The 15,154-nt window shown below is 39.0% G+C and overlaps 1 protein-coding gene across 3 annotated transcripts in view; it reads right to left on the reverse strand.

Moving 5' to 3' along the window:
• The window catches only part of Dsc1 (desmocollin 1), a 29,974-nt gene extending 18,097 nt beyond the window's left edge, over positions 1–11,877 (reverse strand). The window contains exons 1-6 of one of the 3 annotated variants that reach the window (XM_040757871.1): positions 11,751–11,877; positions 11,469–11,659; positions 9,412–9,496; positions 7,586–7,788; positions 6,813–6,932; positions 5,365–5,520 (exon numbers count right to left, since the gene is read on the reverse strand). In XM_040757871.1, coding sequence (XP_040613805.1) covers positions 5,365–5,520; positions 6,813–6,932; positions 7,586–7,788; positions 9,412–9,496; positions 11,469–11,531 — 627 coding nt within the window. In that variant the 5' untranslated portion in view covers positions 11,532–11,659; positions 11,751–11,877. Of the gene's footprint in view, positions 1–5,364; positions 5,521–6,812; positions 6,933–7,585; positions 7,789–9,411; positions 9,497–11,468 lie in introns of all 3 variants that reach the window. The other 2 variants (XM_005065352.3, XM_040757872.1) reach the window with 2 other exon arrangements.
• Positions 11,878–15,154: the final 3,277 nt, after the last annotated feature.

Here is a 15,154-nt window from a genome sequence, read left to right on the forward strand (position 1 = left end):
TATTCTCCTACCAAAGGCCCATATGCTCCCTGTACCATGAGTTCCAAGGGCTCTCAGAATTAATTGTGTTTCTTTTGACTTGTCAGAACACAGGTAGACCCCTTGAAGTTATTTATGTTCATAATGACTACTATCAAATCTTATAACATGTTTCAATTTTATTATACACAGATACATATCACTGTTATATCTGGGTAATATCTCTATGTGTATTTTCTATCACAAATATGTGTTTCTAATAAAATGTTAGTAAAAACATATTCAAATCCTAAACTATATGACAATAGGATAATCTCAATCCTAGCTGCCAGGATCTAATGTTTTTTTTTTCTCAAAAGACTGGTTTTAAAATTTAAGACTAGATGAAATAAAATTATCTATTAGATTACAAATGTCTTCAGCATTTTAATGAAATATTATTTTATTAATCTATAAAAACTATATATTTAAACGATATTTTATTAGTTATTTATAGGAAACTACAGATATGTGTCAAGTTACATCTCATGGAAACTTTACATTTAAACTAAGCTGACTTTCTTAATCCATTATTTTCCATCTATTGGCAAAATAGATTTCTGTTTCACCTTGGTTTTGTAACTAGTCCTATTGTCTCAGCCAGCAAAGGTGGATTTTTATTGTGAAATTGGAAATAAGAATAAAATGAAATATAGATTTAATAAGCCAGACTTGATTTTGTAAATTTCCCATAATATATGAATTTTACAGTCATTGTAAGGTAATTTGGGGTGGTGATGCAATTTTTAATTCGGAAGTAAATGTCAGTATAACAATGCACATTTGACATTTTATGATCTAATAGATGGTGGCCAGAGCTACATGTCTGGAAACAAGATCAGCATCACTCCACAGAATACTTCTGGGTGAAAAGGGAAGAGGCCAGAGCTTTATGGATTTTATTCAAAGATGCAAACATCCAATAACTAGAAAGAAAAATCTTAGCCACTGTCTTTGTGGAATAATTTGGAATAGATACAGAAATTTCCCTTATAAGAAAAATTACATAGAAAACTCTCCTCATATTTGATAAAATGTCAAAATGCTCTGTCAGATTAGGTAAATTTAATGATTAAAAAAATAACTCCTTAAACTGCAATAATGGGGTGACCTGCCTGGAAAATCTTCAGAAGTCAAGATAAACAAAACAGCATGAGGCAGAAAACAGACGTGAACACAGGAAAAATAAGTAGTTAGTTAGTCCCAAGGATGTCATTCTCAGCCATTGGGTAAGTGAAATTATTTTAAAACCTCACATTTCTACAAATTAAATAAAAGCAGACGATCAAGAAATTGCATCAAAACACCCAGTACAAAATTACAGTGTGTGTATAGTATACGTCTCTAAAGAGTTCTGTTAGTGTGTGATATTGTCAGTGTTGTATCACCCATTAGAACACCTCTGTGGCAGACAGATAGCTATTCACAGCCTAAAATTAAAGAGACAGATTCCTGGAGGTTATGGCTCACCAAGATACAAATAACAGTGATAGAAACTTAAGTTTTACTAGAGGAACAAGCCATACAATGTAATTTTTAACCTCTGGTGGTTGATGACCCCAAGGAAATAGTATCTTCCATGCACAATAGGGTGAAGGCACATCTGAGCTCAAAGACTCTCTGACAGCAAGCTCAGAGCCTGCACAGGTTCAAAGCAGAGAAAGTCCCAGCCCTGAGAAGGGGAAGTGGACACAAAAACTATTTCTAATGGAGAAGCTATTTGCAACTGATACCTGCAAGAAGGGAAAATGAGGTTTTTCCCAATGGAGCATCATTTGGATGTATAAACCACACTCACAGGAAGATTCCATGCCCAAAGCAGTTAACCAACACAAAACAAAGGTCATGTTTTTTTGTGTGAGGGTTTGTTTGTTTGTTTTGATACCTTTGTCTTGCTGGGTTTTTTGTTTTGTTTGCTTGTTTGTTTTGATCTTTATTATTTTTTTATCTTAGTGTGTGTGTGTTTTGTCTTATTTTGTTTTTCAGAGAGAGATTAAGTTGGATGGGTAGGGAAGGATGTTAGGGCCTAAGAGGAATTAGGGAGCACATACAATTGCTGTATAATTTTTAAATACAAAAAAGAGAGAAAAGAACAAATATATTTATACAGTCTTTTATAACAGGCTACAATAAATAAACTGTTGTTTTAAAACACTGATATGTAATTTTAGAGCACATTAATTAAAATTTTCCTTTGACAGAGAAATCTTCTAATCCATCCTGCTTCTTGTGATTTTAGTTTGCAATGTGTTTAAATCTTCTTGTGATATTTCACTTTGTAAATTTGATTTTTTAAAAATATATTTTACCATGGTATGTACTCTCTCATATATGGATTTTAGACATAGATCTGGGGAGTGCCAGCCTACAATCCCATGGCCAGAGAGTCTGGGAAACAGCAACTTCATTCAGTGGCTGATGGAAGAAGAGGCAGACTCCCGTGGATAGGCACTGAGCTGAACTCAAGAAATCCAGTGACAGAGAGGGAGGACTGATGACCAAAGGGTTAAGACTGGGCTGGTTTAACCCCCAGAAACAGCTGACCTGACAAGGGTTAGCTCTTGAATCCCAGACTGATGCCTGGGAATCCAGCATGGGACTGATCAAGACCCTCTGGATGTGGGTGTTGGTGAGGAGGCCTAGGTAGTCTATTGAGCCTTGGTTAGTACATCAGTATTTATCCCGGGTATACAAATGGACTTTGGACTCCCATCCAACAATGTGAGATGCACTCTTACCCTGGACTCTTGGGGGAGGGTCTAGGCCCTGCCCTGGATGAAATGACAGACTATGGACACCCCCATGGAGGGCCTCAGCCTCCCTGGGGAAATGAGGGGATATTGGGAGGTTGGTGGGAGGGCACGGGAGGAGGGGAGGGAAATGGAGAGGGACCTGGAATTGACATGTGAAGCAACCTTGTTTCTAATTTAAATTTAAAAATAAAATATATATACATATATATGTATATATATATTACAAGTGGTATTTCTTAATACTGATTTAGACCTGAGCATGAGAGAAACAGGGTAGCTCTCCAGATGAAATTGCTAAAAAGCCTAAATTTGATTATTGACTCCAAATCATTGTATTCATCTCCCGCATAAAAATGTAAAACTAGCAACACATACAACAAGAAGGGAACTCTAGCCACACAGAAAGCGATGGCAAGGAAGGAAGACCGCGGCTGAGAAGGAGACTGGTACCGGGAGCTGGGGACAAAGGTGAGGATGACAAAAATTCACTGGGAGGAGCATGAAGGTGTCAAGCAGTAGTAAAATATCAGAGAAGCTTGTTTAACAATCCCCCAACAGTATTTATAGTAAGAAGCAAGGAAACGCAGAAGGTTAAAAACCAGTCCCTATAAGAACTCTCATAGAGAGTGTTCAGTGAAGTAAACCCCACACCAACAACACAGCACTGCTTCTTATGGATCAGACAAAGTGCCTTGTGGGTAACTTTACCTCTCTGCTTCTGGGGAAGGTGCTGTCAAGGCAGCAAGTGGTTACAATGTCTCTAGCACGTGTCACTTGTGTGTGAATAGAAAGGTAAAAATGGTTCCAGTGGGACTGGGTGCGGGTTACATATTTAGCTTACATAGATAGGACCCCACGTGCAATCACCAGGATAAAAAAAAACTAGAGATGAAAATGAAAACCATGCTGAGTTAGAGTTAGCTCTGCAACAGAGCTCTTACTTGACTCCTATGACCAATGCTTGCATTCCACTCCCAACAATTAAGAAACTAAAGATGAAAAGATTACAATGTTTGGCTTCTCTCTGCTATAGTTTCAATCAACATTCTTAAGAAATAGTTTAAGGGACTGGAGAGATGGTTCAGTGGTTAAGAGCACTGACTGCTCTTCCAGAAGACAGGGGTTCAATTCCCAGCACCCACATAGCAGCTCACAATTGTCTATAACTCCAGTTCTAGGGGACCTAACATCATCATACAAAGTATATACTGGCAAAATACTATTAGAAGCAAAATATGTTTAATCTAGAGAACTTTGGAAGAGGCATTCATTTATAAAGAAAGTCTCACAACAGCCCACCCTTTGCCTTCAATTATGAAATAGCTACAGTGGAAATTACGTTGTTTTACAACTCGTGCTACCCCCAAAAAGTTTTTTAATGATGTTCCAGGACAAATGCCAGCCTCCCCTTTGTCATTTCTTTACCAAGCACTCTCCTCTAGATTTCTCCTTCTACCTTCATATTTCACATTCTAAGGGTCAAGTAACATTCAGGTAAGAGTTGGTTGTAGTTGATTTATCTTTCCATCCTTCGTCCCTCCAGTCCGCTCTCTTCTCCCTTCCCCCACCCTATTTTCCTTCTGCTCTTCTCTTGCTATTTCGATAGACTCCCACTAAATAGCCTGGGGTGGTCTGAGATTCACAATCGTCCTGTCTTGGTCGCCCCTCCACAATGTGGAATGTCAGGTCTGTCCAATATGCCTGGCTCCAAATAGGTCATTCTATTGTATATCATCTTCTTGGGAGCCCTCCACCCATTAACAGGTGACCTTCTGTGGCCACCAACTCCTGCTGAGCTCTCAGAAGGCTGTTAAGATTCCTCTCTGAACTTCCTTAATAGACATTTCTCTTGGCTAAACTCCATTAGCAAAGAGTATGGTTATCAACCGTCCCTCAATGTCCTCCTCCTAAACCACTGGGGATGTCTCTTATACTCCAGTTAAAGATGAGAATGGTAAGCAGATGTTTGTGTATTTGTCTTTAGGTAGAAGAATAAGATGGACTGGTAAATAAGTTCTAGATGCCTAGGAAGACAAAATGCTACTCAGGCATTAAATTTCTGAAGAATGCGGGGAGGAGGGAGTAGCACCCTGCTAAGCAAGCCCTGAAATGGTGGACCCAACCAACTTATACACACATTCAGAATCCCTTGGGTGACAGAACCCAGCTCAGAACAACTAGCTCAGGTTTCCTGGGCATTCGCCCAAGTACCAGTTTTACTTATCTTGTTTTTTAGATCTTATGTGTTTTACAACATAAAAGCACGGATGAAAAGAACTGAAGTATTTTATTACAGAGAACTTTGAGCCCGAGGAAAATCTGTGTTACTTCTCCAGAGCTTACATACACATGTGTGCTTGAATTATGTGCTTGTATTTCCACACTCCTCCCACCCATATGCTTCCCTTACTATACCCACTGTCACGTTTTCAGCCTAGCACCAGTGAAACTTCAAAGTTTATATTGAATAGTTATACTAGTCTACATATTAAATAAATTATTAGACACCTAGTATTTGTGAAGCATAATATTTTAAATATTAATACATGAATAATAAACACCTCATGTTAAATAAATACTTCAGGAATCTTACCAAAAATTGGTCATACTCCTCACGGTCAATGCTTCGGGTACAATAGATGTCCCCAGTGTCTTTCTCTATGTAGAATAAATTGAAAGGTTCTTTGTCTACTCCTGGTCCACTAATGGAGTAAAAGATGGTGTAATTCTGGGCAGCATCAGATTGGATCTACAAGAAGGGATGATTTGGAGAAAGAACAAATACATCTTGACCAATCTTAATCCAGCTTCTTATGAAAGTTAATTTTTAATCACTTTCTCTCTGCACTTTGTTCATTTTTCCAACATCTCCCATTTTTTCAGTCTTATATCAAGTCTTCCATGTGTGAAGCCACAGGCTCTGTCCCTTGCTTGATCCCTAATATTTTACTGTCCTCGCAGTTCTGAAGCCTGTGTAGTCCGTGTGCCTTCGCTGACCTGTTTTGTTCCTACACACAGTGCAGGAAACCTTTCTGTGCTTTCAGATCATTTCGTATTGAAAACTGAATGACCACAGGTGGAGTAATACAACCTCTTGCACAATTAATTCTACAGATTGTTCCAAAGCTGCCATACGCATTCATTTCAGCTGTGTGGCAGAGGCAGCTCACTCACTAAACCAAAAATGTGAGCAATTTTTAGGGGCTAAGTGTTCATTTAAGGCAAAGTTGACTTAGGCAAAATTGGTAGATGTACTCTCTGCAAATCAGTGCCTAGAAATCTAGCTTAGAATTGGAGAGATGACTCCAGAGTCCAGATGTTTACCACTAAGCTTGACCACCTGAGTGCAAGCCTTCCAGGTGATGGAAGGAGAGAAGCAACTGCTTCAAGCCATCTGATGAACCATACACATGTGTTTCTATGACGCTTGCATGCCCCATACCGCAAATAAATAGATACAATGTTTAAAAACAAGTATTTGGATGAAGAAACTCTATGAAGTCATTATATGTTCCTTGTTGTAAGGAATAGATGATACCAGTACTGTTAAAAATTTAAATCCCTCATTCAATATATTACACACTATTTACTTATGTACTTTACTGGGAATTGGGGGTAGAACTTAGGACCCTGTGCGTGCTCGGGAAACATACTACCACTGAGCAGCATGCCCAGCCTTTAAAGTTTCGCCTTAATTGTGTAACTTGTGGACTTCCAACAGCGGGAGCAGGGCGTGTCTCTGACTCTGTTTCTGGCTTTTCAGACCCTACTCCTCAAACTGAGCTGCCTTCCCAGTCTTGATATGAGGGGAGGAACATAGTTTTACCCCAACTTAATATGCTATGTTTGGTTGGCATCCATGGGAAGTCTGCCCCTTCCTCAACAGAAATGGAGGAGTGGATGGGGGGACAGAACGAAGGTCAGAGAGGGGAGGACTGTGAGGAGAGGAGGGAGGGGAGACTGTAGTTGGGATATAAAACAAGCAAATAAAACAATAAAATATTCAACACACACAAAAGTTTTAAAAAACATGGGAAATACCTGCTGAACGTGTAGTGGAAATGGGCCTAATGAGTTCTCCATCAGTGAACACGGAATAGGAGCCCATCTTCTCTTGCTGCGATTGAGCACTGTGTCTTCGGTGTGTCTCTTCCTAAAAACCTACATTTGATGAGCAATGAAATACAGCTTTACTTAGCATTATTAAATGAAGCATATTTTAAATTTAAGGAAGAGTGGTCTTTGCAACCAAAAGAGGTTTCATTCAGAAATTTGTTTATAAATGTAATCAGTTTTTTTTAAGAGACTAAGTCATTACGCTTAGTTTACTTAACATATATGTGAAGTATAACAATCTTCTTGTGCCTGAGACTCATCATTCTTAAATACAAGGCACGCGTACCCCTCTTGGCCGGGCCACAGAATCACTGTTAAGATAGAGGTCCTATAGAGTTTTCGACTGTGTGAGCAGGTCCCCTTGATGAGTGCCACAGCCCCATTGGAAGGGAGCCACGGGGCAGAGTGGTACTACTTGCCCTGCTTTGTTGTTCTCTGGCCCCGCCCTAGCCTTGGTCTTGTTCTTCAGGTTAGCTGCTCTTCCTGCCACACCTCAAAATTTATCTGAAGTCATTGGTATTCTGACTCTGGTCTTCTTCATCAGTACTAACTGTGTAAATGCTGTATATGCCACTCTTTTCAACAGCCCAGTCCTCGGTTATGAGAACGTTGAGTGCAAAGGATTTACTCAAGGATGACATTAGCCTTGCTGATGCAATGGGGGTCCTGTAAGGACCTCCTGCCCTAACCTGCTTTACCTTTGTTTCTCTTGCTGACAGGACAACTTCTATCTCCTTTTGCGGGAGTCTCTGACTGTCTGAGAGGAAGATGGAGAACCTCTTCGGTTCAGAAGGCAAAAGCAGGTCGCGAGTTGTATAAATTGTGCCGTCATCAAGAATTCTGAAAGCTGGGTCACTGGACAGGATCAGGCTGGGTGACTTGAGGCACTCTTCCAGATTCACTGCAGTGAAGACATTACACAGCAATGTCAAGTTAAACCAGAAGGGAACGAGTCTTACAGGAATGACAGCTGCCGGTTAACAAGGGAGGAGCAGAAGAAGGGTGGGACACTGAGCACCTGCTGTTCTAAAATGCAGGGGCTGTGAAAATTAAGCTAATGGAGTTTTGGTGCCCCCTTTCCTTCTCTCCTTCCTTCCTTCCTTCCTTTTTGACAATGCCGAGGTTACAACCCAGGACCTCATCCAAAAAATGTCAAGCCTCTATCAAACTGAGCTACATTGCTGCCTCTCCCATTACTTTCATCATGAATTAATTTAAGCAATAAAGCATGCTTGAGCTTTATTGGATTTGGTTTGCCTCTACTCTCCCTGCTGTGCGCAGGCTTGTCCTTGACTTAGAGTGGTTCAACTTCGTGACAGTGTGAAAGTGATGCACGTGTGGTAACAGCTGACTTTGAGCCTTGGGTTTTAATACGGATATTTTCTTTCAAGGTAGGGATGTATAGTAAAACCCTTCCTTATGATACTGGCGAGGGTTAGAAGCCACTCCTAGCAAACCTCAAATGAGGAGATAGTAAGAGATTATGTTTGGAATTGTACTGTGGACCCTGTTGCTAAGATACAATGCTTGGTAGATTAACTATGCTGAATGCATTTTCCCTTTACTTTTAACTTACAATGGGTTTAAGAGGATACGATGACTCCCCCATAAATCAAGAGCTATCTGGAGGTAGACAGGCTAATATATATGTATTTATATGTTTATAGAAAGCATATATAAACATGCATATACATGTATATGTATAGATGCATATAATGCACTATGAAACAGAAATTATATGTGTAATATATATGTACACATAAATTACACATATATACATAAATTAGATATATATAAATTTCTGTTTCATAGTACATTGTATACTTACATAGTTTTAAACTCCATTTATCATAAGATGGTGCCAATAGATTTTGAGATTATGTTAAATTTTCTTTGGCAATAAGATAAAAGTCATGTTGCAACAGGTGAGAAACCTAGTCTGTTCTTGTGCAATGTTTCTCATTAATAATGCAAATAATCTTCACATAAAACCTTTTTGAGGTTTGACAAACTCTGTGCTTAGTGTATATTGATGACTGTGGTAGTAAAATTCACTAAAACTGTACTTGATTTTCACAAGATATTCTGTGAAAGAGATCATGTAAATTCTCAATAAATATGTATTCGTTGCTACCAACCACAAGTGCAGATTTTATATGGACCATTTCAACTTTGATATTGTTTCATGTTTCACCAGTCAAGAAAGCTGGCACTGGGATTCTGGCAGGTGAAGGGTTGATATGACTTAAGATAAGCTTCAGGTTCTGATGCTTGGCTTTGTTTGAACTAAGAGAATGTTCTTCAGTCTCTGATAATTTCTAATTTTTCTAGCAAGAAAGATATACAACCAAATTTGATAATTTGGCTACTTTCAACCCCCATGAATAAAAGTGAGCTACTTTCTAGTCCTTAGAAAGTTTTAATGCTGAGTAGCAATTACATAACTTTCATCCCAAAGTTTCAAAGAGCAGTCAAATACTAATTGCAGTAAGTTACAACTATCCAATTCCCAGGACAGTCTCACCTTTGCCTACAGGAGTTTCGGCCTTAAGATGAGAGGGAACTTGAAGAGAAATTTTTTGACAGGCATCGCAAAATAATACCAAAACCTCAAAAAAAAAACAAAAAAACAAATTCAAATATCACATTTGATCACTTTTTTTTACATTGCAATTTTGTTTGGTTTATAAAATTACTATCAATTTTACAAACAAATGAACCTTTTAATCCTCTACTTTTTCATATTCATTTAGAACGTGATCAACACAATCTATGGGAACTCTAGGGTCATTTAGAATCATTGAAAAAATTAGGTGGACAATTCTTAGGACACCATTTTATTACGTAATTGCAACAAAATGTGTTATGATCCATTGAATTTACAGAATATTGCCTCCAAGACTTTCCACAAATCACACAGATCTTTAGACTGAAAAGGTACTGAAATCTAGAATTCTATAAGCATTGATGTACTATCTCTCCAACCTTTTTTTTTTTTAATTATTGCTACTTGAGGTTACTGTTGATGAAGTGAGAACTATTTGAAGCATCTTTGAGCCTCATAAAAATAATACCTAGAACCAACCTATGGGCATGTTATTTGTGTAAGGATGAGCAAAATGGTTAATGTTCATTACAAGGATGCTGTATCCTGCTAACTCAACTCAAGTCTACTAGACGTACCATAGCGGCTTAAACCATGTTGTAAATTTGTTTTACAAATCTGTTAGGCATATAATGTGGCAAGCTGCCATTTAATAGGTCACATCTGCATACAGCTGTAATTAAATAACCACTTATGAAAACAAGAGGCATTCTTATTCATTTGGCTTTTTAGAAGTATCATCATCCCTAACGCCAAGAATTGCCCTAGACTGTGCCTCAGGTAATTGTCTACATGTATAGTGTGGGAAAAGCCCATCATAACTAAAAATAGATGCATACACATATGCATGTATATATGCATATGCCTATATGTATGTGTGTGTGTGCATATATTTCATAGGATATATCTCCATTTCCAAACCCATCTTCATTTTAGTTCCTCCCTCTCCTTAGGCCCCCCACCTCAGGAATGCACCTTCTGTAGACAGAAACAATGGAAGTTTCCAAAACATCTCAAGTAGTTCCTCTGCCTCCAAGTTAAATTGGGGTCTAAATTACTTGGAAGGAGTTGCGAGCTTTCCAGTCAGTACAGGGTTCAAAGATGAAAGCACAAAGGATGAATCAAGGGATAAAGGGCTGGCGGTAACCAGAACCAAAAGCAAGAAGAAGCTGGGTTTAACCATATTTTACTTAACCAATGCCAACTGTGGCGGTTTCTGTGTGCTCTTTTCCAGATAGTGACAGAATGAGAAATGGACTGTCAACTCTGCACTAAGAATTACTCATATGGAGAAAATGTTTGTCCTCATTCATGAAAACCTCCAAATTCTGAAAAGATAATTTACAACTGAAGTATTTTCGGTAAAATAAGACATTAAATTACAAAACAATAGTTACAATGAAGAATTTCTGCATGGAGGTTTGAGAGACTTTCCCTATCAAAGGCAAACATAGTATCCTGTAAACAGTTCGACCTGGTTACAGCCTAAGTGGAAGGCAACTTCATGGCAGTTCCAGGGACTGTCCCATTCCTCTTGTTGAGTGAACTAAGAGCATTTTGAGTAATTCATAGCTGCACCCAGAATCTTTTTCTCTTTTTGCTGCTCAGTGGAACAGCATGTTAAATGCATGCGATTTATAGATACCTAGTATCTAAAGCAAATCTCAGAAACTTCTGGGCCAAATTCCATAAACTTATTTCACCACTCCCCAGAAAAATATCACAGAAACTAAATGAGGGATTCCCTTGAAAGATATTAGTATCCAGGCACTGGAGCTTGGAGATTGAGTTTATTCCTTTCCATCCTGGAAAAGCCCCTCAGCTCTTCTCTGCATTGTTCTCTTATCAGAGCCTCTCTTTTCCTCTGTCTATTCCCCTTGCCTTCCCTTCCTACCAAGACTCATGTTCATGCCCCAGCTGGCAGGAGGAAGCAGGTGCTAGCATGCCTAGTTCCTAATCCTGTGGCTGTTACTCACCAGGAGAGAGAAGAGGAGCTGCTTAGAGGAGATGCTCCCTGGGGCAGCAGAGGCCACAGCCATCAGAAGAGGTCCCAATGGCCAGGGATGGTTGAGCAGCTAATGGGGTGGCCTGGAGTAGACAGGGAGGCCAAGCAGATGCTTCCAGTTGTCAAGATGCTCTGCAGCCAGGCTGGCACGGCTGACGTTGCCTTGAAAGAGAGACAGGAGAGAAGAGATAGGCAGCAGGAGGAGGAGCGACAGGATGGCCTTGTTCCCTGGCCAGTCTTCCAGTCCAGTTACCTGTGAATGGAGAGAGGTTCCCTACAAGTGGGGAGAGTGAGGCACCAAACACCCCATGCCCAGCCTCTGGCTCCTCCTCAAAGCAGCTTTCCAAATTTCTCCTGCCACTTAACACATAGTCAGAAGCAGAAGACAACACCCTCCATCCTCAGCCCTCCTCCCTTTACCCCCAGGTAGAGGCTGTGAAGTCCTCCCAGTTATTATGCCCTCCCACAGCCTCCCCTCCTTCTTGGCCTTATTAACCTGCCTTGCCTCCCGGGTGCAAACAGGAATTGTGCATAAACCCTAAGCAAAAAGAAAAAAAAGGATGCCTTGTTGGGTGCATTGGCAACTCAGAGGACTTAAGCTTGTGCAATCACTTCCATCTGGACTTATCTCCCCATCAAGGCATTCAGGTATAGCCTGTGCCACGGAGCACTACAGCTTTGCTGGAGAGATGACATTCCAGCTGATGCCACCACCGGTGCATTGTGTTTCCCCCTATTATTTTCTGTCTCCTAGGAGTCAGTCCTCTAGACATCATAAGGAATATCCCAAAACATATCAGCCTCATAAAAACAAAATAATAATAATAAAGTAACAAGGACATAGTTTTCTTATTGTTTTCTTTTTGTTACACTGGAAACTTCATTCTTGTATTGTTATCCTCTTCCCCTGCAGGACAACTCCAATCTACTAGACTAATCGCATTAAAATCATTGCATTCACCCTACTTGTGCATTTTGAGTAATATGGAAGCCACTGGTGTTTACAAAACCTGAATGCTACCGCGTTGTTACACCACTGCTCTTGCAATGAGGACTTTAATATCTTGTCTTCTGCTTTAATTCAAGTTGTTCTATATCAGTTGTGTTTGATGGCAGTGATAGAAGTTGTGAGAGGATGATAAATATTGTCAGGTATTAAGTATGAGGTATATAGATGAAACTAAATTCACATTTTTTGGACTATTGCTGTTAATCAAGAGCCATAGCAGACACTTAAGTCACTATTCCCAATAGACCAACAAGGGCTCCTTTTACCAAATGATGGAATCTTGGAAAAGTAAACCTTATGCCTGTGTTCATGAAAAAATGTGTAAAAGTGGTCAGAACACACAGCTTAGGCCGTGGGTTCAAGAGCCAGCACCATATAAACCAGATGTGGTGGTGCGTGCCTGTAATCTTAGCACTGCTGATGTGGAGGTAGGGAGTCAAACATTCATGGTCACCTCTGGCTGATTAGAAAGCCAGATTAGGACAGCTTGTCCAAAAAAGAAAAAGAAAAAACAAAGTGGAAAATGTAGACAATGGGATCTGCATCTGCCTGCCATCAAAGTGCCACCTTTTATTTTATCTCTCTATTTGCTGAGGCTACCTAAAGTTGTGCGAAGAGATGTACTCATGGAACAAATACTGAAAGACTCACACACCAGGCCTTGTGCTCTGCTAAGAAGAAATACTATCCAAGAAGAAAAAGAACACTGGAAATCTCATGAAGCCAAAAATAAGTACACTTTTTGGAGGTTGCATAAAAGTTTAAAGGATAAGGAAAGGACATAAGCAAATATTAAAGATCTTAGCACTTAAGAACAAAGTAACAGATTTTTAAGTTCATAATTCTGAGACTAAGGACAAGAACTAATTGTGTTGGATAAATATTGTGTAATCTCTCACTTACCACAAACTTATAGTCAAAAAGAGAAAGCTTAAGATGTAAAGCCTCACATGGTGCGTGTATTTCTTTAATCATTAGTGTCAACTACATCAAGAAGGCATCTCTATATAACCTAGATATTGTGTTTTCAGGAGACAGGGAAACACATTTCAGAGAAATTGATTACATGTGGACAACTTAAAGGAAGAGCTACTCAAGACAAAAATTCAAGACCTTAAGACGGTTGCTTTTTTTTAAACTACACTAAGGTATATGTGAGGTGACCTCATTTATTCTGAAAGACTAGACTTGTAGGAATACTGCACTGATAAAGCTATGGATGAGTCAAGGGGACCAAATTCTGGAGTGGAGAAAAAAAGGGCAGCAATCTTATGTGAAAGTGTGTAAGCAAAGGAAAACGAAGTCTGAGCTATTGAAACTAGCATCCCCGGTCTTTTGATTTTGGTATACTACAAAAACAACCAAACAAATAAAAACCATTCATTTTCTGCCATTTCCTCTGATGATCTTCAAAGTTGAATATCTGAAACCTATTTTTAATTATAACCCTACTGTCACTTGGTCTTCCTCCTTTAAGCAGCATGTCATTAAACACTGATTTAGAGCATGAGAATATGTTCTCACTGCCCGGAGAGAAGAGCCCGCAATTCCAGTGAACTTGGAAACTGTCTGGGTAAAAGGTTATTGAATTTAGAAGTAAATTATTTGTGAAGATTACTAGGAATGATTTCTTAAGGGTTCTTACAGCTAATTTTTACATAAAACAGCCACTCCCAATTATTATCAAAACTGTTGTCAAGCCTAAGAAAAGAAATGTCATCAGCCATCCAAGAGCAGTTTAGGGTTCTCTCCATTTAGCACACACACTTAATTCAAACTGGCTTAAGAGAAGCATGACCTCCTCCATGTAAATGCATCACAACTGATCTAACTGAGCATTTAAGTCATCCCTAACATTTACTCATTATAAGGACCATCTCTACATAAACCCTTTGGGTGGAAATAGAACTATTTCTTGAGCTAGGGGTATTTTATGTTTGCAGTGGTTTAAATTAACCCCTTTAAGCCAAACATTTCAGAATTTGATGTTAGAGTAATTGATAGGCTAAGATACTCATATTTCTAAATTATGTACTCTCTTGGTGAATTTCAATTAAAAATGACACTTAAAGTTTTTACTATTCATATCTGTGTGATATAATAGCAAAGCATTCATTAGAAAGGAATATTTTCCTATACAGTTCTGTTTCTATTCTCATTAACAAGGTATACGAAGTCCTTACATTTACAGATACAATAATAATGTACATAATAGATATGAACAACATAATGTAAAGAATAAATATACTATGGAAAAAGAATGTACTAATCTGGAAATATTTTTAGAAGAAGCTCCATTGAGAGCACGCTTCTCCACTTTACAGTTGTGTTAACTATGGTTCCTTTTGTGTAAATGGATTAAGAGTGATTACCATTAAACAAAAGAAACCACACTCATTAAAGCATACACCCTCTATGAAATAGCCTCAATTAGCCACTGGCCTCCAATTATCATTATGCTATGATGCTTCTGAAATCAATCGGTAGCAGACAGCCCTCCTGCATTGGCATAGGTCAGGGAACATGAGTCTACAAAAATGCTGAGGTTGGGAACTCCCAGATTCCATTCTTAGAGTCCCGATTCAGGTTGGAATGGGCTCAATATGTTGCAAGTCATCAGAAAGTGCTAGCCCACAGTGTGTCTAGAA

Source organism: Mesocricetus auratus, unplaced genomic scaffold (assembly GCF_017639785.1).
Source record: "Mesocricetus auratus isolate SY011 unplaced genomic scaffold, BCM_Maur_2.0 Super-Scaffold_100015, whole genome shotgun sequence".
Taxonomy (NCBI): Eukaryota; Metazoa; Chordata; class Mammalia; order Rodentia; family Cricetidae; genus Mesocricetus; species Mesocricetus auratus.